The following is a 23,215-nucleotide window of genomic DNA, read 5'->3' as shown; positions in this document are numbered from 1 at the left end:
GACGGAGGTGTAGTCTTCCAAGTGACACCAAATGCACCACGGATGACAGTGTCCTAACCAGACTCATCCACAGCCTGACAGGGCTGTATTCCTTCTTCAGCATCTTCTGGATGGATAGCAGGGCTGGGGATTGATCTTCTTGTTCAGCCATGTCCTCATCAGAGGGTTCCTCATCCGAAACTGATGAGGAAACGGCAACAGAGTGGGCAACGTCTGACTCGCTGAATCCGGTCGCACTGGTGGATGCGTGACGGAGCCGGACACAAGATCATGGTACTGCTGCACAGTCTGTGAACTGTCAACCATGGGGAAGCGAGGAAGAACAGCGACAACCCGAAACTGTCTAGACTGTCTGGGTAGTACAGACAACCCCTTATCGGGTTGCTGAGGTTGCCGCACTGCGTCACAACAAGACAACTCTGCTGGTTGTTGAACGTCTTCCCAGTGACACACTGAACGTCCACAACCACCTCCGAGAGTAGCATAACATCAACGTGCGACTGTCAACCCACACTGGGTCGCACCAGTGGAGGAACCATCTCAACTGGCGGACGTGAGTAGGATACCTCAGCGTCCGTAAAAAAATCCTCTATCAAGGACTAAGCTTGGACTGCATGTCTTGCAACCAAGCCCAAGGTCTATGGGGGCAGGTGTGGCAACAGACGGGGTTAGCGACTGAAGCGGAACCATTTACCCTCCCTGGAAGCATGTTATGCTTAAATAAAAGACATAGGAGGCTAAGCAGCTTAAGGCTCCTCTCCAAATGACAGAGTCCTCAAGGGAATATCAGAAGGAGGGAGAACAGCACTTTCTCATCTACAGGAACCATATCCGAGAAAAGCTAAGTTCTCTCAGTGAGGGTTTCACTGGTGCAAAAGCAGCAGACCAGAAGGCAACGTTATGAAACTGCTTGACAGTCTGTGAACTGTCAAAAACTGAACTGTCAACCACAACAGGAGCGTGAGGACATACAGCACTGGTGTATAAGTAGCAGACCAGAAGGCAACGTCATGTAACTGCATGACAGTTTGTGAGTTGGCAACAACCAAAGTTGTGTGGGGAAGCCTCAACTCCTGCCTGACTAGTTTGCTGCTGGCGAGTGGCGGTAACCACAGTGTGTTGCGGAGGCTGACACACCGTGTCAAAACACGGCAGCTTGTGGTAGCTCCCGCACGGCAACGGAGTGCTCTGTGTGTGGGAGTCATCATACATCTGGCAGGGTTGACTGTGCATGGGTGGAGGAGCTCTCACAACAAGAGTGTGAGAGCAGGAAGCCATGCCGGGCGCACAACCGTGGGAGGTGTAGGCCCACGGGTGCATCGTCAACCTTCTCCGCAGTCGGAGTGTGGGAGCTGGCAACAACAAAAGCAGAGTGCTGGTGCGTGGGAGGGGCTGCGGTGGGTTGAGGAGCATGCGGTATGGTATGCAGAGCATGCTGTAAGGTATGCAGAGCATGCTGTAAGGTATGCAGAGCATGCTGTAAGGTATGCAGAGCATGCTGTAAGGTATGCAGAGCATGCTGTAAGGTATGCAGAGCATGCTGTAAGGTATGCAGAGCATGCTGTAAGGAATGCAGAGCATGCTGTAAGGTATGCAGAGCATGCTGTAAGGAATGCAGAGCATGCTGTAAGGAATGCAGAGCATGCTGTAAGGTATGCAGAGCATGCTGTAAGGTATGCAGAGCATGCTGTAAGGTATGCAGAGCATGCTGTAAGGTATGCAGAGCATGCTGTAAGGTATGCAGAGCATGCTGCATGGGCTGCGGAGAATGCCGCATAGTGCTGGAACCCGGCAGCTCTACAGAACCTTCCCACTGCTGATGCGGTAGCTCACGCATGTTAGCAGATGGTGCAGCAAGAACATGCGTCTGGCAGGGTGGACTGCGCATCGGTGGTGGAGCTCTCACAGGTGGAGGGTGGGAGCAGGCAGCCGCAGAATCTGCTGAGCGCACAACCTCGGCGGGTTGTAGGTTAACAGGCTGCATTGTCAACCTTCCAGCATGATACTCCTGCATGAAGGAGCAAGCTGAGACTGTATAGTCTGCAGCATGGACCACTAGGGTCTATGAAAGACAACAACAAACGGAGCTACTGTCCGTTGTGACTGAGGGTCTAAAACAGCTGGTGCGGCAACAGACGGAGTTACTGCCTGTTGCGGTACCACCTAGCCTCTCTTAGGAGGTGTGCAGTTGTCGTACTGCAGCGAGTCCGAACTGACCCAGTGGCTACACCTAGGCCGTTGGACTTGCGCGGAAGGGACCGACTTGCACTTAAAAGCTGCAAGATTTGGTCCATGGTTTCTGCGAGAAACCTCTTCCGCAGACGAGGAATAAATGGGCTCTCTCGTCTTTGTGTGGGTGGGGTGATCACGTCGGCAACGTGTGTAGATACACCCGAAACCACGGAGGGAAACGTCTGTTCGTCGATCAAGGCCTGAGGAACCCATAAGTCCTTCGACATTACTTCTCCCCTGGGCTTGGGAGCTTGTAAGAGGTATCGGACTAGGTGAACAACTGGCACGAACAGACGAACCTTCGAACGCAACACTGTAACACTTTGCGCATATCACTTTATCACTTTTGATTTTCTGTTTGCACTTATTTCACTGAACTCGAAACTTTAAGTGGTTTGTACCTGAAACACGCAATCCTATCCTTCATTAAAAGGTAGTAATTGCGAAAACAGTATTACAATGTAACAGAAAAACATAATGAAAGATAAAGAATTCAGTGGCTGGAAAGGAGACTAAACACTAGATCAAATAAACTACGTTTAAAATCTCTCACCGCATAAAGCCTGGGAACAAGAATAAAACTCTAGAAACGTTTTACCTTCTTCCCCTCTATCAACTAGGGAGAAGAGCAAAAAAAACGAGAACAACTTTACCCGCTTGAACGAAACGTTTATCCTCCTCTCTCTCCCTCCGTCTCTATCTCTCTCTCTCTCTCTCTCTCTCTCTTGACTTAGAACCTGAGAGATGAGCCCAATTATATATATCGTTAAAACATATTATTTGTTAAAGGAAAAAAACTGAAAGGTTTCCCAAATAAAAGTTCCTTTATTAGAATTAAAACCATTTAAGCTAAGAAAGAATGAACGAAACGCTAGAATCGGTTTACTCTTACTGCAACGTGAAACCGTGAATACTCTCTCTCTATCGTAACGATAGAGCGCAAGTTGAACGTTCTGAACGTCAACAACTGCGGAGACTAAACTAAACGTTAGTTCAACTTTGAAAACAGTACGAGACTTATCAAAGAAATTCTTTCAAAAACATTAAAATTAAAATAGCATAAATTCTTAACAGGAAAAACGATATGACGAGCTCAATGTTAATTAACTTCGGTTCCAAGTAAGGACCGCCTACTATTAGGAAAGGTCGCATATAAACAAACATAAAAAAAATAATTTTTTTAAGTTTATAATAAAAGGAAAGGTAATCGAAGAGGCCTATAAATGGCGGAGAGATATAAAATAAAAAGTGAAAGAGAGTCTATACTCTCTTCGACACCAACACTTCCGTCTAAGGGAAGGGTCGGTCATTTAAAAGTGAAAGAGAGTCCATACTCTCTTCGTCACCATAATTAATTCAAATTAATTCCAAAAGCTTGCTAAGCTAAAGATAAAGCTTCCTGAATAGCGAAGGCTAAACTCTAGAGCAAATACATCACCAAATCGTGAACAATAACTCCAGAATCAACAGCGTATCCAAGTAGGTCTAGCCGGAGGCACGACAGAAGAAAAATTGAGTTCTTGTTGACAAGAAGTACTTGAGTACCTGCTCACAGATGGCGCTGTTGTGTACACCCCCACCTGTATAGCGATCGCTGGCGTATCCCGACCGTAGATTTCTGTCGGGCAACAGAGTTGACAGCTACATGATCATCGGGTAAGATTAATATTGAAAAACCATTTTTCTCCGCTATATATCTACCAATTTCAAATCCAAATACATAGTTATAAAGAGGAATAAATTTACATTTTATATGGAGAAATTTTTTTCTAAGTTTATTTTCTATTTTTTCTATATTTTTTCAAACTTTTAAAATAACAAAATTCTTGGAAACTTTTAGTTAATTCTATTTGGTACTTTTTCGATAAAAATTAACTTTTTTTTTGTTTAATAGAGCTTTTATTCATTTAAAAAAAAAATAATAGTCTGAATTCAATGAAAATCACACAGATTTATCTTTGCCCTAGTAGGTATAAGAGAAAAATTAGATTCATCCAGTAATAGATAACGGTTTTGGGTTCAATGGCGGATCCCCCCCTAAAGTCTGACTTGTGCCCGTTATCACGAGCGTTTTGTTCATGCTCGGAATTGTAAGCATCTAATTCGTGATTGTGAGCTTCTACATTTTGATACAAGCTTTTAGTTCTTGATCGAGAGCATCTAGCCTAGGATCCAGGCTTATAGCCCATGATTGTGAGCATATACAGTAACTTGAGATTGCAAGTCTTGTTTGTGATCACGAATGTCTCCCACTATTAAGCTACATTATTGCAAACTAAGTCTCGGCCTAAGTCAAGGATACGGCTGTCTAAGGCCAGGGGGTGAGAGGGGGGGGGGGGTGTTTGATGAAGGCTCCAAGGTAGGTAAGGATATGGCTTCCAGGTTAGGTTCGGTAGTCATGTTTTTAAGTTTATTTCCCTTTCATAATTAGATCACCCTGCGTCTTAACACCAAGGAAAAGTTGTGTGGGGGATTTTGACAACCCATCAAACCACCATTTAATGACATACAAGCACTCTCACTCACCAGACCTAAAATATAAACCTACAATCATCATTCACATGTACTAAATTCATTCATTTTTATATTTCACTTCATTTAATAAAATACAACATTTTTCTGAACTACAAGATGGAAGGAGGCTCCTATGGTATGTTTTGACGATGACAAAAGAAGGAAATCCGATATTTTTTATTAATATCTGTAATTTTGTTAATAGAGGTTTCTGCCAGCAGTATAAGGCATTAAAAATAATGTATTGGCAAAGATCTATTTAATTGTGTGTTTCAATGTCCTAACTGATATTGCACCATTCTATTATCGAACCTCTCTTCCTCATTGTGCTCTTTTTCCCCTTTTGGAGCCCTTACTCTTACAGCATCCTGCTTTTCCAACTAGGGTTAAGCTTAGCTACTTATACTATAATGCAAATGTAGACATGATGGGAGTTCACGGGTGGGTAAAATTTTGTTAGTCTCTCAAAGAGCCAATTTGGTAAAATTTTAGACCAATAAACTTTGTTGAAAATATGACTGGTTATAATGTATTTTTTTGGTATTTTGAACGATTTTGATCATGATTCTTTGCAGAAATCCATGGTTTTTTATTTACAGGTGGGTTGACTACCATAACTGAAGTGCTATGACTTTGCGATAGGTATCGTCATCAATTACATCTAAAACACCTTAGAATATACAGCATACAGAACTAGTCTAATAGGTGATGTTTTGGTATACGATCTCAGAAATTATTCTGTTGCTTTGTTTTGTGATCTCAATATTCTAAATTTGTAAAAAAACAATAGAAAATCTAATGGTTCTTGCCGTATGCACTGGCAGGCGGTAATGTTGAGCTGCGCACACTAACATCAATGGTTAATTATCGTTTCTTAGATAATTTATAGGGTACCGGTATATCTTGTTAATTATTTACTTGCGAGGGAAATAAATGTAAGGGGTGTATATATGATAGCGGCCACCTGTATGTATTGTTATGTAAAACTTACAATACGGCAGTGTAAGGGGGGTCGCCGGGGAAGTTAGCCCCCCAGTTAGGTATGTATGAAAGGACACTGCTTGTAGGTTAGGTTGGGGGGGGGGGGGGGAGTTTCGTAAAGTTTTACCGTATTACAGATAATCATTTCGGACATTAAATATGTTTTCCTGTAGCAAATAACGTGATTTGACCGAATTTGACCGTCATTTCAACCGTAAACAAACAGAACAACCAGTTCGACCAACTTTAAGTAGCCGAACTGGTTGTTGTTGTTGTGGTTGAAATGAAGTTGAAAACCGGTTAAATCATGTTATTTACTACAGGAAAACGTATATTTTCTCTTAACATATTTAAATATAATGGGTATTGTTCCAATTTGGGCTCACTTCACTCACAAGTACCGGCAAACGGTAATGTTGAGCTGCGCACGCTAACATTCGCATGTTACCAAACATAAACAATGTTACGCTAACACTAAGCAATGTTACGATAATTACATTAACATTAGCAAAACTAAATACTCTATAATGGTTCTTGTTCCCCCATTGGCTCGCTCCACTCGCATGAAGGTCAAAAACTGGTATGTACAAACGAACGAACGAGAGCGAATACAACCGACTCGTAGAATGTCAACAAATAAAAGAAAAATATACCGTTATAGGATATAAACGATTAGCGTATTTTTCATCAGTTTATTATACATCCAAGAACGTACTGTTTAGAGAAGAAAAGGCTTGTTTTACCGTTATATACGGTTCCCCAACCCGAACCCTGAGTTCCCACTGGGAGTCCCCCATTATTGGCGGATATAGATATAAACATATTTCTGAAACTATTCATTTGCGACGGAAAAGTGTGTCATTTTCGAAGAGCGGACCTTTTCCTATTGAAAAAAAGTAGTTTTTTCCCTAGGTTACATTACCCTGTAATACAGTAAAAGAATACCGAAAGCTTAGGGTAGGTAATGTCCATTTTAAATGAACGCATGAGGAACTGGCCGTTGATATACAAAGGCTCCATTTGTAATTTTTAAAAAAAACAAGGCGTCTTTCTATATATACCCCATTTTCTTTTATTAGTAAAGCTTGCCCTGTGTTTTACTATAAAAATACCCGATACCTAACAAAGCCACAGCTTTCCAGTCATGGTAGTCGACCACCCTAACTTATAACTACGGTTTTCCGCCAGGAATCATTATTGTAACCGTTCATAACACCAAAAAATACATTAACCACTAGTCTTACTTTCTAAAAAAAGAAAACCCTTTATTGCACCATTCTATAAATCTACCAGAAAGTAAATAAATTGTGAGAGGCAATTAATATAAATATCAGTAACAATGTTAAAATGAGAGCAGGTCTTCCATCAGGTACCTCATTAACTAATCGCCTTGCCATTGATGGTTTATTTTCTTGACTCACTTAACTTCACTAATCTATCCATATTAATCTTTTATGTGTTCACATGAACCAATCAAGCCTACCTAACCTAGATAGACTACTTGTAGACCTACAAAAATTGTGTAACTTGCGTTGGCCTGCTTGTAGCCTTGGGAAGCAAGGCCACCCAGTAAAGGAGGAGTGCTTACCTTTAAGAGGAGGTTCAGAGCCATTCTTATTAGAAGGCAACTGCGGACATCGTGCAGTAAGGGCCTTCTTGTCCATGGTTGATGGGGTACTTTCCATACACCAAAGAGGTGATGTTAATAGCAGAAGTGACGGAGAAGACTCCGATGTTACCAACCACACCAGACATGTTGACCAGTTTAGCAAGCCATTATGTTACCAATAGATTCAAAATTAGTCTGTATTCTTTGAATGAACACAGTCTAAAGAAGTTGAAGAAGGTAACACAACAGGAAAAAAACTTGGTCGAGTCTTGGGAGTTACTGACTCCCAAGAAATTGCTAGTTTCGCCTTCCTCTCGGACTGCGTTCGTCGCAATATGGCGACGAGATGTGATGTGATGATGATGACTTTGTTCGTTTGTTGCAGACTTGCAGTGTATCAAAACAACATTTTCAGTACTATTACTGGATATCTATATTTTTAGTATCATGATATTATTTATAGATCTTAAAAAATATAATATATTTCATGCAAGCATTTCATTTTAATTTATTTGGTAAATATTTACCAGTTACGACTTATGACGTCATAGAAGCAACCCTTGCCTGGCCGTTATTGTTTTGTTTTCTGTCAATGAAACGTCAAACGTATTGCAAAGGCTATACGAAATAACAAAATACTGCAAAAAATAACAGTTAGATATTTAATGCAATACCAATTAAGGAATTGTTGCTTCATTTCATAATATTGTCAAAATAGTAATTTGCGTTTACTCTCTGCTTTCATTTGTACAAACAACAGTAGACTACTTTGCAATTAAGTAACATACGACCGGGAAAAACAATTAAATATAATCATTTGTATAGAGCATTAAAACTTGTAGCCTACCTGAGTTCCTACATGAAAGGGCACTGTTTACGTATCACATTAAAAAAAAAAAAATCTTATAATATCTAAACATGGGGCATGACACACCCTTAAACAATTCTCTTGAAACGAAATGGGTTTGATGGTAACCTAGCTTGAAAGGTATGCCGAAATAGACTAATATCGTGGAGTTACATAAACATTTGGTAACTTATTGCAGACTTGAAATCTACTAACTGGTGAAGCCAAAGTAGCAATGATATATTCAAGCAGAATTTCTTACACAACAAATTAATGGAATTTTATTGAATGATATCATCATATACACACAAGTAATATATAGCATCATTATCATCATCATCATCATCTCTTCCTGCGCCTAATGACGCAAATGGCATCGTTTAGAATTCGCCAGTTGTCTCTATCTTGAGCTTTTAATTCAAGACTTCTCCATCCATCATCTCCTGCTTCATGCTTCATATTCCTCAACCATGTCTTCAAACTCTTCTAGTGCCTGGTGGAGAACAGTTAAATGTTTGGTGAACTAATCTCTCTTGGGGAGTGCGAAGAATTATGCCCAAACCATCTCCATCTACCTCTCACCATGATTTCATCCACTTATGGCACTCAAGTGATCTCTCTTATAATTTCATTTCTAATCCTGTCCTGCCATTTAACTCCCAATATCTTTCCGAGGGCCTTGTTCTCAAATTTACTAAATCTATTGGAGATTCTTTAATTGGCATACTATGACTCATGTCTATAGAGTAACACCCATCTCACTAAACTGATATATAGTCTGATTTTTATATATAATTTCAGGCAATTTGATTTTCAAATTCTACTTAACCTAGCCATTGTTTGATTTGTTTTTTAGTCTTTCATTAAACTCAAATTCTGAAGACCCTATATTGGAGATAACATTTCTTAAATACTTGAATGATTCTGTCTCAATAAACCTTTCTCCTTCCAATGATATTTCCCATTCCATCGCATATTCCGTTCTTATCATCTGTCTTTCTTTTATTTATCTTGAGCCCAACACCATGTGATATTTCATGTAGTCTGGTAAAAAAAATATTGTTCTACTAATAAGGACCGAGGCATACTCTAGGTCAGCTAATTTCCTATTACAAATCCAGTCCAATCCTTTTCCACCATCTCCAACTGATTTATGCATTGCAAAATCCATGAGGAGGATAAACAACATAGGTGACAACACATTCCCTTGGACTTCGTTGTTCACTGGAAATTCCTTTGATATGACTCCACTGACATTAAACTTACACTTGCTATGCTCATGAACAGGCTTAATCAAATTTACATATTCAACGGGAATTCCGTAATAACGCAAGGCTCTCGCTAAATTGGACGGTGAATACTATCAAAGGCTTTTTCATAGAATACAAATGCCATCAATAGTGGATTTCTACATTCTACGTATTGTTGTACAACATGCCTTGAAATGGAAATTTGTTCAGTACAGCTACTTTTTCTAAATCCTGCTTGTTCATCCCTCAGCTTTTCATCAACTTTTCTCTCCAGTCTCTTTAGAATAAGTATATTATATATAATTTCATGACAACGGCCGTAAGTGTGATGCCTCTGTAATTATTGCAATCAGTCAGGTCTCCTTTTTTAGCCATTTCTATATTCTACGCATGTTGTACAACATGTCTCAAATTGAAAATTTGGTCAGTACAACTACCTTTTCTAAATCCTGCTTGTTCATCTCTCAGCTTCTCATCACTCTTTCTATTTAGTCTCTTTAGAATAAGTATACTATATATTTTCATGACAACTAATGTAAATGTGATGCCTCTGTAATTATTGCACTTAGTCAGGTCTCCTTTTTCCAACACCCCTAACTCCCATTCAATAGGTTTTGCTTCTTCATGCAACGTTCTACAAAATAATCTTAAAAACATTCTGCGGTTCACTTCATTTTCAGCCCGTATCATCTCAACAGTTATTCCATGGTAACCAGGGGCTTTCCATCGCTTGAGTTTTTTTAGTGATAGCTTCAACTTCAAACGCTGAATTCATTCATGGGAGCATCAAGATGTTCCTCAGCTTCAGGTATATCAATCAAATTATCCCCTTCATATCTCCTATCCATGACCACCACTAAAGTGTTCCATCAAACGTTGTCTTTATTCTTCTTCAGTTCTTATAACAGATCCATCTCTCTTTTTGAGGGGTATATGCCTCTTTTTCTTTGTCCCTGTAGAGATTTTATTAATGATCTGTGAGCAATTCTTACACCATGGCCGCTCCCTGAATTCATACCTTTATCAGCCTCATCTGGATTTCTGTCTAAATACTCTCTCTCCAGTCATTCCTGGCATTTCTTTTTACTTCACCATCAATACTGGAATACTTAGCATGATCTACATTATAATTTTCATTACTTCCTCGTAAACTTTCAATAATTCTGTTTTTGTCTCCTTTTATAGTATCCCACGTATCATTTGATATTCAAAGCTTTCTCCTTGTAATTACATGTCCTAAGATTTTACTACCAACTTACTCTTATATATTATTATTATTATTATCATTATTATTATTATTATTATTATTATTATTATTATTATTATTATTATTATTATTATTATTATTATTATTATCATCATCATCATTAGCCAAGTTACAACCCTAATTGGAAAATCAAAATGCTATAAGCCCAAGGACTCCTGCAGGGAAAAATAGCCTAGTGGGGAAAGGAAATAAGGAAATAAATAGACGATATGAGAAATAAAATAGCAATAAAATATTTAAAAAACGGCAACAACATCAAAGCAGATATGTAATATATAAACGATAAAAAGACTATGGAAGCCTGTTCAACATAAAAACATTTGTTGTAAGTTTGAACTTTTGGATTTCTACTGATTCAACTACCCGATTAGGAAGATCATTCCACAACTTGGTCACAGCTGGGATAAAACTTCTAGATTACTGTGTAGTATTGAGCCTCGTGATGGAGAAGGCCTGGCTATTAGAATTAACTGCCTGTCCAGTATTACGAAAAGGATGGAAATGTCCAGGAAGATCTGAATGTAAAGGATGGTCAGACTTATGAAATATCTTATGCAACATGCATAATGAACCAATTGAACGACGGCGCCAAAGATGAATATCTAGATCAGGAATAAGAAATTTAATAGACCGTAACTTCCTGTCCAACAAGTTAACATGAGAATCCGCAGCTGAAGACCAGACAGGAGAACAATACTCGAAAAAAGGTAGAATGAAAGAATTAAAACACTTCTTCAGAATAGATTCATCACCGAAAATCTTAAAAGACTTTCTCAATAAACCAATTTTTTTTTTTTTTTTTTTTTTGTGCAATTGAAGAAGACAAACTTAATGTGTTTCTCAAAAGTAAATTTGCTGTTGAGAATCACACGTAAAGTTTTAAAAGAGTTATACAGAGTTAAAGAAGCATTATCAATTATGAGATCCAAATGTTGAGGAGCTACTGTCCTTGACGTACTTACACTTATACTTTGAGTTTTGTTAGGATTCAACTTCATACCCCATAATTTGCACCATGCAACAATTTTAGCTAGATCTCTATTAAGGGATTAGGCAACCCCAGATCTATAATACAATCAGGAGATGGAATTGATTCAAAGAGAGTAACATTATTTGCATATGTAACAAGCTTGTTTTCTAGACCAAACCACATGTCATGTGTATATAGTATGAAAAGTAATGGGCCAAGAACACTACCCTGTAGGACACCAGATATCACATTCCTATAATCACTATGGTGCTCATCAACAACAATTCTTTGAGATCTATTACTTAAAAATTCAATAATAATGCTAAGAAACGACCCACCCACTCCAAACTGTTTGAGTTTGAAAACAAGCATCTCATGATTAACACGGTCAAAGGCAGCACTAAAATCAAGGCCAATCATACGAACTTCCTGACCAAAATCAAAGGATTTCTGAACAGCATTGGAGATTATGAGAAGGGCATCACATGCTCCAAGGCCTTTACGAAAACCAAATTACAAACTAGGGAAAAGATGATTACCTTCAGCAAACCTATTAAGTCGTTTTGCCAGAAGACGTTAAAAAACTTTAGATAATATGGGAGTTATGGAAATTGGGCGGTAATCAGTTGGACTTGAGCTACGACAACCATATTTACTTAGTGGAGTAACATTACCAATTCTCCAACAAGTGCTGAATTCTTCTTGCTAACTTACGCAAAATAACAGATAACTTTGGAGCTAAGGCGTTGGGCACAACTCACCGTACAAATTTTTTAACCGTACGTGTCTGGGAATTTTTCAGTCATAGCCATGAACTCCTGTGATGTAATTGGTAGTGAGTGTGTTGAGTGTTCAGTACGGGTTAAGTACGTGTGACGCACGGGTGCCGCACGGTTCGAAAGTGTCGTGAGATGAATGCGTGAGAAAATTATGGTGTACGGCACATGCGAGAAGAGTACTAAGCATGCACTAAGGACCTGCGTGTAATGCAGGTGACGCACTTCTGGAGTACGAGTCTTAAGCATTCCCTGGGAGCTATAAATACCACTGTACCAACCATGTGTCACACGATCGTACATAGTTCATTTTGTGCTTGTATCTTCGCTCTCCCCTCGCACTTAAAAGAACCTGAAAAAGCATGTCTGTTTTTTTTCAATTGTAACGGTGTTGATTTTGAACATGAAAATTCTTGTTGCCTTGAGCATTTGTATATAAAGGAGAGTGTTTTATAATAAACTCACTCAGTTGCTTTCATCCTGCCTTTGAGTCACACAACCTTCTCTCGGCCCGTCACACTACCGTACTATGCCCGCGCTCCACACTCAAGGGTTGCAAGTTCTACAGCGTGGATATCCATTATATATATATATATATATATATATATATATATATATATATATATATAAAATATATATATATATATATATATATATATATATATATATATATATATATGTATATATATATACATATATATATATAATTCACACTCAAATAATTACGGACAAGAAAGCTGATTACCGTCTTTGTACAAAATTGGGGATCCAGAGAGATAGTAATTAAGAATACTGAGAGAGAGAGAGAGAGAGAGAGAGAGAGAGAGAGAGAGAGAGAGAGAGAGAGAGAGAGAGAGAGAGACTATCTACTTGGCAAAGGGATGTACATCAGAATGATGATGTACTTGTTGCAGCAGAATATATATCCTGAAAAATCATGTAAATATCGTGCATTAGTACTAACTTCATCCGGTCATTGTACTACACACCTACTTCTGCCGCAATTGCATCGTACGGTGCATGTACGGACCACATACTTCTTTTAATTCCGTACGACAAACGTGCGTGGCTCGTACTTGTGACGCAAGTTACATGCAAATAACACCCACAACCATTGTGCGGAGATCATGCCTCAGAAATCCTACGGCATGTAAGTTGCACGTAAGTCACACACACGGCTTACTTGCGTCAGACGTGCATCCTTTCTGCGACTACAAATTTTCTTGACTGCCGCAAAACATTTTAGTGCAGCGAGTGATGATTCTGCGGCTGGTATACGGCAGGCTACGAGATCAAAGACTGTTGCGTGCCCCTTGCGTCACACCCATGATTTCACTCAAATTTTGCCCGTAAACCTCCCGTAGCTGGTAGTACGGACAGTTGTGCCCAACGCCTAAGAAATATGCAGTCTTTATAGAAAACAAAGAAAAATTACCATTTGAGTCTACAGCTCCATAAGCATCAGGGTCCATCAAGAAAGCTTTAATTTCACGAGATCGAAAAGTTATACTAGTTAGTTTAGCCTCAGGAAAACAGGAATGAGGAAGTTCAAGTTTCTCATTACTCTGTTTACTGTCAAACACATTTGCAAATTCTTCATCAATTGCCTTCTCTTCTTCTCTCAAAGTCTCTAAGACTGCAAATCAATTTCTACATTCAATTGCAAATGTTTCTCAGTACTCTTCTTCTAAAAGCTTAGTTGAATCAAAGCTAGGTATTCTATCCATTTTTCTGTTGGGTGCTTTCAGTTTTAATTTCAGTGTGGCAATGAGGAGCTGGTGATCACTACCAATATTGGCATCTCTATAGCATCTTACATTTCGCAGAGTCCTCCTTCTCTCTTTGTTAATGGCAGTGTGATCTATCTGATTTTTGTAAATGCCACATGGTGAAGTCCATGTATACTTGTGGATGTTCTTGTGTTGAAAAGAGTACCTCCAATCACAAGGTTGTTTGCTGAACAGAAACTTATGAAATGTGCTCAATTTTCATTTGCAACTTTGCCAAGACCCTCGACACCCATCACATTCTCTATCCCTTGATTATTTCTTCCAACTTTAGCATTGAAGTCGCCAATCACAATTTTCATATCTCTCTCAGGGATCTCATCTATTACCCTTTGCAGTTTTCCATAGTATTCATCTTTCCTTTCTCCAGGGGAATCATTTGTTGGGGCATAGAAAACTATAATACTCATATTGCACTGCTCTGATTTGAACTTTGCTACTAACAATCTACTATTTACAGCTCTCCACTCGGTTAATGCCTTTTCTGCTCTTGGTGTTATCATCATTCCTACCCCTTCTCTTCCAACTCCATCTGATCTTCCTGAGTAGATATATATATTGCCTTGGTATAAATTTTCCTTACAAATCATTTTACAACGTGTTTCACTTAAGGCCAAGATATCCAAACTATATTTCATAAATTCACTCTCCACTTGCTGTAACTTCCTAATATGATTCATGGTTCTAACATTTCAATTACCCATTTTCCATGTTACTTTAGTACTTATAAACCATTACCTATTTAAAATTTTTCTTTAGTATTTTTAAACCATTGCTTATTTTCAATTTTTCTTTAGTATTTATAAACCTCTTTAGTATTTATAAACCACTTTAGTATTCATAAACTAATATGATAATTACAAAGCTGTAAATATTAGATTGTTATTTGCAAAGCAGTGCAATATAAGTATTATAGTTTAATATGCACCAAAAAATGATTCCTCTGAAGAAAGTTAAAATGAATACTACGTAAAACTGCAGAGTATAACAGATGAGATCCCTGAGAGATATGTGAAAATTTAAATGGGTGACTTCAATTTTAAAGTTTGAGGGAATAATCAAGGTATAGAGGATGTGATGGGTGTTGAGGGTCTTGACGAAGTTGCAAAGGAAAATGGATCACATTTCACAAGTTTCTGTTCAAGAAACAATCTTGTCATTGGAGGTACTCTTTTCCAATACAAGGACATCCACAAATATAAATGGACTTTGCCATGTGGTAATTGCAAAAGTCAAATAGATCTTATTGCCATTAATAAAAGGAGAAGGAGGACTAAGAAGCTATAGAGGTGCAGATATAGATAGTGATCACCAGCTACTCATTACCACACTGAAATTAAAACTGAAAGCGCTCAACAGAAATGTAGATGGAATACCTAGGTTTGTTACAACCAAGCTTCTGCAAGATGAGCACAGAGAAGCATTACTTTACTTTACTTACTTTACTTTAAGGGCTGGTCATCTGGTACTGTACAGCAGGGTAACCCTACTCTCTACAGGACCTCCACGGTCGTTTTATGATGTTCATTCCGGAATATTTAACATTTCCCAATGTGTATTGCCTGCTTACTGTAAGATCATCATCATCGAAGCCCTCACTGAATAAGAAAGTCCCCAGTTTCCCCTTGAAAGCCTTAATATCTTCCATTATTCAGATGTCTCGTGGGAGCTTATTGTATAGTCTCGGGGCCGCATATTTAAAGGCTCTAGAGCCTAGAGTTGACATGTATCTAGGTTCTAAAAGTTTGAAAGCATCTGTAACTATTCTCGTGTCAGGACAATTTTTGGCTGCACAATATGTAGCAATTCTCTTGGATACTTTGGACGACCGGTTCTGATAGCTTGGTGGGTTATTTTACACATTTTAAACTCAGTTCTCGCTTTAATCGGAAGCCAATGTAGATCCTTTCTCTTGGTGGGACACCTTTTATCAGTCTTGATCCTCTGTATATTATGTTTTGTAATTTCTTAAGTCGTACTTTTGGTAGATTGTAGTAGATGGAATTACAGTAGTCAATTCTGATAATTACACAGTTTATCACAATTTTCTTAACAAGATATTCATCCAGATACTTTTTTATAGACGCAATATTTCTTAGATGATTACCAGAAGGTTTTCCTACATTATTTATTTGGGCATTGAGAGACAAGTTACAGTCAAGAAATACACCTAGGTCACGAACTAGCAAGAGAGCACTACATTGGATCCTTCTCTCTGGATACAGTTCACTTTCCATTTGCCTACACATACATCGAATAGTCTGGCATTTTTGGGCTCAAGCCATGTCGTCCTGATGGAAGGTTCCTTTAGGCAGCTTTCTAAGGGATATTTGGCTATAGTGATACTCCCAGAGAATTGACCATAGGTCTCCAGAATTGTAACTCCTGGCGCGAGTATCCTTAAAGATTTTCTTAACGATATCGCATAATATCAGGGGACGTATTTCTTGATACAACACATGGCAATCTTCACCCCGAATAGAGTTTTCGCTCTGAGGGGAAGAGTGGTGAAATTGAAGGGGAGCCATCATTAAGGTTAACCAGTGGACCCCCTTCCCGTACTATTACAGGTTCCAATATGGTTACCCATTCCTTGTTTTGTAGCAAATTGCGCACAGTGTACTCCCGCTTGCTCTCAGTGTTCTAGATCACTATTTATGAGGATTTATCATGCATTCTCCAGCATCTTCTGCCTCTGGAAAGTTGAGTATTTAATCTTTCCTGTGTATAATTTTTAGCTCCCTTCTCACAGTTAAATTAGCATAATTTAGATGTGTTTATCGGAGCGTAGCCGGTAACTGGAGGCGCCATTTTGGACGCTGTCGTTCTCCATACATTCCTTATTTAGTCAGTAGAACGACGTTCCCGGTATTTAGCTTTGATGAATTATAGCTATTTAGGCAAAATTATACTAGTGAAGATAAGATCATGCACATATATTTCCTCTTCCTTAAATGTAACGTTCGTATACATTAGAGTCTCGGTGATATAGCGTAGCCGAGATCTCGCCCCGCGCTAGGCTAACATAGCCTACGCACTTAAGTACACTTTCATACATTATCCCCATTTACCCTCGCGTATCGTTTTATCAATTCAACAGGAGATAGTATACCTCCTAGAATTATTTATATAATTCGATACTCGTCTCTTCTAGAGATTTAAGGGTAAACCCTTCGTTCCATCTGAGTGTCGCCATTAAGCAACAACTCTATCTTGGTCTTGCCATAGAGTAGTATATTCCGGCTTGACTAGGCTAGTGTTTTCTGTCTTCCCCCTTGCCAGCGAGCATCCCGGCTTGGTTTTACGACAGTAACTCAGAGTATTCAGTCTTTATGCCGACTACTCGGCTGCCGGGGGAGTAGTCACTCCCCTGCCGGCTTACAGTTGAAGGCATAGGAAGCCTAGCTTCCCTAGCCCACATCCAAAGTGGTAGTACAATGCCGCCACCTTCTCCCTTGCGATCTAGAAGACAAGCCTTGTTTCGGCAAGGTCCTGGGCTGAAGAATAGATATGTTTATGCAGACAACTCGACTGCCGGGGGAGTAGTCACTCCCCTGCCGGCTTACAGTTGCAGGCATAGGAAGCCTAGCTTCCCTAGCCCACATCCAAAGTGGTAGTACAATGCCGCCACCTTCTCCCTTGCGATCTAGAAGACAAGCCTTGTTTAGGCAAGGTCCTGGGCTGAAGAATAGATATGTTTATGCAGACAACTCGACTGCCGGGGGAGTAGTCACTCCCCTGCCGGCTTACAGTTGCAGGCATAGGAAGCCTAGCTTCCCTAGCCCGCATCCAAAGTGGTAGTACAATGCAGCCACCTTCTCTCTTGCGATCTAGAAGATAAGTCTTGTTTCGGCAAGGTCCTGGGCTGAAGAATAGATATTCTTCTGCCGCCCAGGACAGCGCTGATATTGAAACGATGTTTCTGATTTGTGACTGGAAATGGCCGGCAATCCTGCTGCCTTCTCCCGACACAACACACGAGACCCTTTCTCTACCCCTCTCTGTCCTTTAGCGATAGCCTAGCCATCGTATGTCTTTGGCCGGTGTTCTACAATCTCCCCGCATGCCGGGTGGGCTGTGGTACCGGCCGGGCTCCTACATAGGCGGCTTGATAGCCGCTCTGACCTTCCCCCTACGGACGCAAGGCTCCGGGAAAGGTTGTACTGGCCATGACGGCTGCCGGTGGGAGACACTAATGTCTTTGAGTGTTATTCAGTCCTCTCGTGGACTGCCATCCACATCCCTGGAACCGGCAGTGGCCGGCAACAGATCTTGTGGCTGGGTGGAAGCCAGAATGGTTCATTCCCCCTTTCCATTTGAACCCTCATTCTGGAAGAAGGTAGTAGGGACAGTAGTACCTACACCCTTATTTTTGTACTAAACTACAATAAGGTAGCCCTTCTCTCCATGCTTTCTCTCTCTCTGTCGACTAGTGCCGGCAGGCACTAACCTAGCCGGCAGCATGCCGGCTGGACCGCTGCCGCCAGGTACTAGCCTAGCCGGGAATATGCCGGCTGAACTACAGCGCATGCTTATACAGTACCCAGTATTTCTGCAGTATAGTACATACTGCAAGCAGAAAACTATAATATATATTATACAGTAGTTTATATTTGCCAACATACTCTGTGTATCCTTTCACAGTCCATTGTTGAGACCAATCATAATATTGAAGTGAAGTATTCCTTCAATACACTGATGAATCATAGTCATCAGATCATATAATTTTACCCTACAATATTAATATTCTTTTATGAAAGGGTTAGTGCTAGTATACACTAATTCTAACTCTAGAAGTTAGAAACCTTCCACTTTAGTTTTCCCTTAATAAGGAAATTCTAAATGTTAATATTGAGGGAGGTTACAGCAATTGGCTGGACGGGAGGCACAAGTTTGTGTCTTTCCTATTTCCTTTCTAGCTTACTATTCTAAGCTACAATGGTTAAGGTAATACTAAATTTTCTTGCATGAGAATACATTATTTTATCAAGTGTGATAAATTACCGCATACTCATTTCAATTTCATTTCCTTACAGGCGGACCAAAAGCTGAAATGTGAGGTGATGTACTGTAACCACAAAAGTAGGAACTTTTGTGGTCACACTATGTGCAGGTCTCATGCTGCCTGCGTAGTGACAACCGAAACCTTGATGTATTGGGACCCCAAGGACTGTAACGTCTGCTCAGCCTTGGTGACCGAGGGTTTCGGCGACCCCAAGTCGGCGGAGTTGAGGGATGCATCCCGTGGAAAGCTTCGGAAATGGGTACGAGGGTTCCAAAAGAACTCTCCTGGACCGTACCTCCGCAACGATATGATGCGAAGCTTGCTGTTCCCAAAGGCAACAGCTGATGCCGTCGTACCCCACGCACGACCCGGGCCTCCCTGCGTCCAAATCGCAGTCGAGGCTGATGTCAGTGAAGCCTTACAAGGCATGGACATCCACCAGGAGGAAAGGATGTCTGAAGTGTCCACAGACATGGAGAAGGATCTTCTTCGAGACGACCCTGAAGAAGAGTCAACTCTACCACCCGGAGGAGATGAGGACCACGACTCGACAGAAGCGGAGGAACCCCTTCTGCCTGTGCCGGCAGTCAAGCCAACACCGTCTACGTCTTCGGCTCCTACCCCTCCATTAGACTCAATGGGTCATGCAATTTTGGCCCCCATTACCACTCTAATGGAAAATCTACATAAGGAGAACGTAGATTTGAAAGAAAAGATGACAAGAGAGTTCTGTGAAGCAACTCGGATTGTCCCCTCCCGAGGGTCCTACAAGCGACCCAAAGTGAAGGACCTGCCACCCTGCTCCGAGAGCAATCCCTGGAGGTATGCGGAGTTCATGCCAATTACTAACGGCAAACTCTACATCTCGGAGAAGTTGGGAGCCGTCCACCTGGACAACATTGAGTTTTGGCCTAACTTTGCGGCTTACCCGAAGTGCTTCATCTGGCTGAAGAGTGAGCCAACATCGAGAGAAGAGACGGAATCAAAGGAGGTCATAGTATTCGACCACGACAAGGCACAGGCTCTCTTGATGAGTAGCCTGAAGAAGGCAAGATACACTAACTCACGAGTATCTGTACTGAGCAAGAAACACCCTACCTTTCTTGCGCCTTCTTCAAGAGCCTTCCCCTTCACGTCGAAGGTTTTTCTGAGTGTACTCAAGGCCACTGATGCAGGCAAACCATGCCCTACACTAAAGGAGTGTAGGCCTTTGTCTCTGGCCTTGCCCACAGATGAGAACAAATGGAAGGAGGTCCACCTAATCTTCTCAGTAGCGAAGCTTGACGCAGACATCGCAGGACAGCAGTTCAGCGAAAACCTACTGAAGCTATTGAACTTTCTCTTGTGAAGGGAGCAAGAGACAAAGGAGAGGCTAGCCACCTCCCTTTCCCTCCAGAACTGCATGGAGATGTGTGCAGGCTATACCAGCACCCTAGATATGTACACGGTCCTGGCCAAGATGCACATGGCCACCCTCGTCAAGGAACTGTACGCCTTCATGAAGGCCAGGAGGGCCTGTAGGGAGTTCGTGTTTGCCAATGCAACAGTCAAACACGATCCCAGGAAGCTGATTACTTCCTGTATCTGGGGTAAGGACCTCTTCCCAAAGGATGTGGTCCAAGAGGTAGTAGAGAAAGCCGCCACGGAGAATAGGAACCTCCTCCAAAAGTGGGGCATCTCCTCAAAGAGAAAGTCTTCCTCGGATGCTGGTCCCCAACCAAAGAGGAAGACAAAGAATCCACGACTACCTTCTCGGCTTGCTCAACAACATCCCATGGTTACCATGACCGTGATGCCCCAAGTAGTCACTCAACCACAGACCACCTTCCAAATGGTGCCTCAACAGCCGGTAGCCTAGTCACCAGCCTTCAACCCAAGGTTTGAGAGGCACACCACTACCTTTCGCCCCCTCTCCTCCTACCTAGGATACAAGTTGCAGAAAATAAAGTATGTCTTCAGAGCCATGCCCTTAGGACTAAACATAGCCCCAAGGATCTTCACGAAACTTGCGGATGCAGTCGTACAACTACACCTAGAAGGCGTTCAGGTAGCAGCATACCTGGATGACTGGCTGGTGTGGGCAGCATCAAAGACTGCTTGTCTGCAAGCATCCAAGAAAGTGATCCAGTTCCTGGAACATCTGGGATTCAAGATCAACTACAAGAAGTCTCGCCTCTCTCCAGCTCAGGAGTTTCAATGGCTGGGAATCCATTGGAACTTTAAATCACACTGCCTCTCCATTCCACCAAAGAAGAGGAGAGAGATCGTGGGTTCTGTCAAGAAACTAATGAAATATGACAGCATCTCAAGACGCCAACAAAAAAGAGTACTGGGCTCTCTCCAGTTTGCAGCAGTAACAGACCCAGTGCTAAGAGCACAGCTCAAAGATGCATCAGGAGTCTGGAGAAAATACGCATCAAACGCTCGAAGAGATCTACAGAGACTGGTACCGACCTTACTACGATCACTTCTCAAGCCGTGGTCGAAGGTCAAGAGCCTAACAAGGACCGTTCCCTTACAACCACCTCCCCCATCGGTGACAATCCACACGGATGCCTCGACGGAAGGATGGGGAGGTCACTCCCATCAAAGGAAAGCCCAAGGGACCTGGTCATCCCTGTTCAAGACCTTTCACATCATTATTCTGGAGGCCATGGCAGTCCTCTTGATGCTGAAGAAGCTATCCCCTCACAGATCAGCCCACATCAGGCTGGTCTTGGACAGCGAAGTGATAGTGAGATGTCTGAACCGACAAGGCTCGAGATCGCCTCACATCAATCATGTAATGTTAGCCATCTTTCGTTTAGCATAAAAGAAGAGATGGCACTTATCGGCAGTTCACCTACAAGGGTTCCGCAATGTGACTGCGGACGCTCTATCCAGGCTAAAGCCGATATAGTCAGAATGGTCGCTAGATGCATAATCATTCTCCTTCACCTTGGAAAAAGTCCCAGAACTGCAGATCAACCTCTTCGCGACGAGCAACAACAAGAAACTACTTCGATACGTAGCCCCATACGAGGACCCTCTGGCAGAGGCGACGGACGCCGTGTCCCTCGATTGGAACAGATGGACCCAGATCTACCTGTTCCCTCCAACGAATCTCCTGCTGAAGGTCCTCAACAAACTGAGATCCTTCAAGGGAACTGCAGCAGTAGTGGCCCCCAAGTGGCCCAAGAGCAATTGGTTCCCCCTGGTGATGGAACTGAAGCTGAGGCTGGTCCCTCTACCGAACCCAGCTCTATTCCAATTGGTTCAGAGGTCGACTGTCTTCGATTCATCACAGAGAACCCAAAACCTTCATCTCATGATTTTCTCGCCTTAGCAGTCAAGAAAAGATTTGGGATCTCGAAAGAGAGTATAGACTTTCTAGAAGAATACAAGTCAAAGTCAACCAGAAGACAATATGAATCGTCTTGGAAGAAGTGGGTTGCTTTTGTTAAAGCAAAAAAGCCGAAAGAAATCTTAATTGACTTCTGCCTGAACTTCTTCATCCACCTTCACGAACAAGGCTTGGCTGCCACCACGATAACTACGTGTAAGTCAGCTTTGACTAGACCTCTTCTATACGCCTTCCAGGTGGACCTGGTGAACGAAATCTTCAACAAGATTCCGAAGGCATCCACTAGACTTAAACCAGCAGCCCCTCCGAAGCCCATTTCATGGTCTCTGGACAAAGTCTTACACTATGCTTTAACCTTGAACAATGAAGATTGCTCTCTAAAGGATCTAACACAAAAAGTGATATTCCTGTTTGCTATAGCCTCAGGGGCTAGAGTTAGTGAAATAGTAGCCCTATCAAGAGATGAGGGCCATATTCAGTTCACAGAAGTAGGAGAACTGAATCTCTTTCCTGATCCTACATTTCTCGCCAAGAACGAGCTACCCACCAAAAGGTGGGGTTCCTGAAGAATCTGCCCTCTAAAGGAAGATTCTCTATGTCCAGTAGAGTGTCTAAAGGTCTATCTTTGAAGAAC

At 41.3% G+C, this 23,215-nt stretch overlaps 1 protein-coding gene across 1 annotated transcript in view; it reads right to left on the bottom strand.

The window, feature by feature from the left end:
- LOC137638419 (E3 ubiquitin-protein ligase RNF10) overlaps positions 1-7,695 on the bottom strand; it is a 93,146-nt gene extending 85,451 nt beyond the window's left edge. Inside the window, exon 1 of the mRNA XM_068370471.1 lies at positions 7,316-7,695. Coding sequence (XP_068226572.1) covers positions 7,316-7,412 — 97 coding nt within the window. The 5' untranslated portion in view covers positions 7,413-7,695. The remainder of the gene's footprint in view (positions 1-7,315) is intronic.
- Between the last annotated feature and the right edge of the window lie 15,520 nt (positions 7,696-23,215).

Source organism: Palaemon carinicauda, chromosome 3, assembly GCF_036898095.1.
Source record: "Palaemon carinicauda isolate YSFRI2023 chromosome 3, ASM3689809v2, whole genome shotgun sequence".
Lineage (NCBI taxonomy): Eukaryota > Metazoa > Arthropoda > Malacostraca > Decapoda > Palaemonidae > Palaemon > Palaemon carinicauda.
Note: the sequence above shows the minus strand (reverse complement) of the source record. Positions and strands in the feature narration are given on the sequence as shown.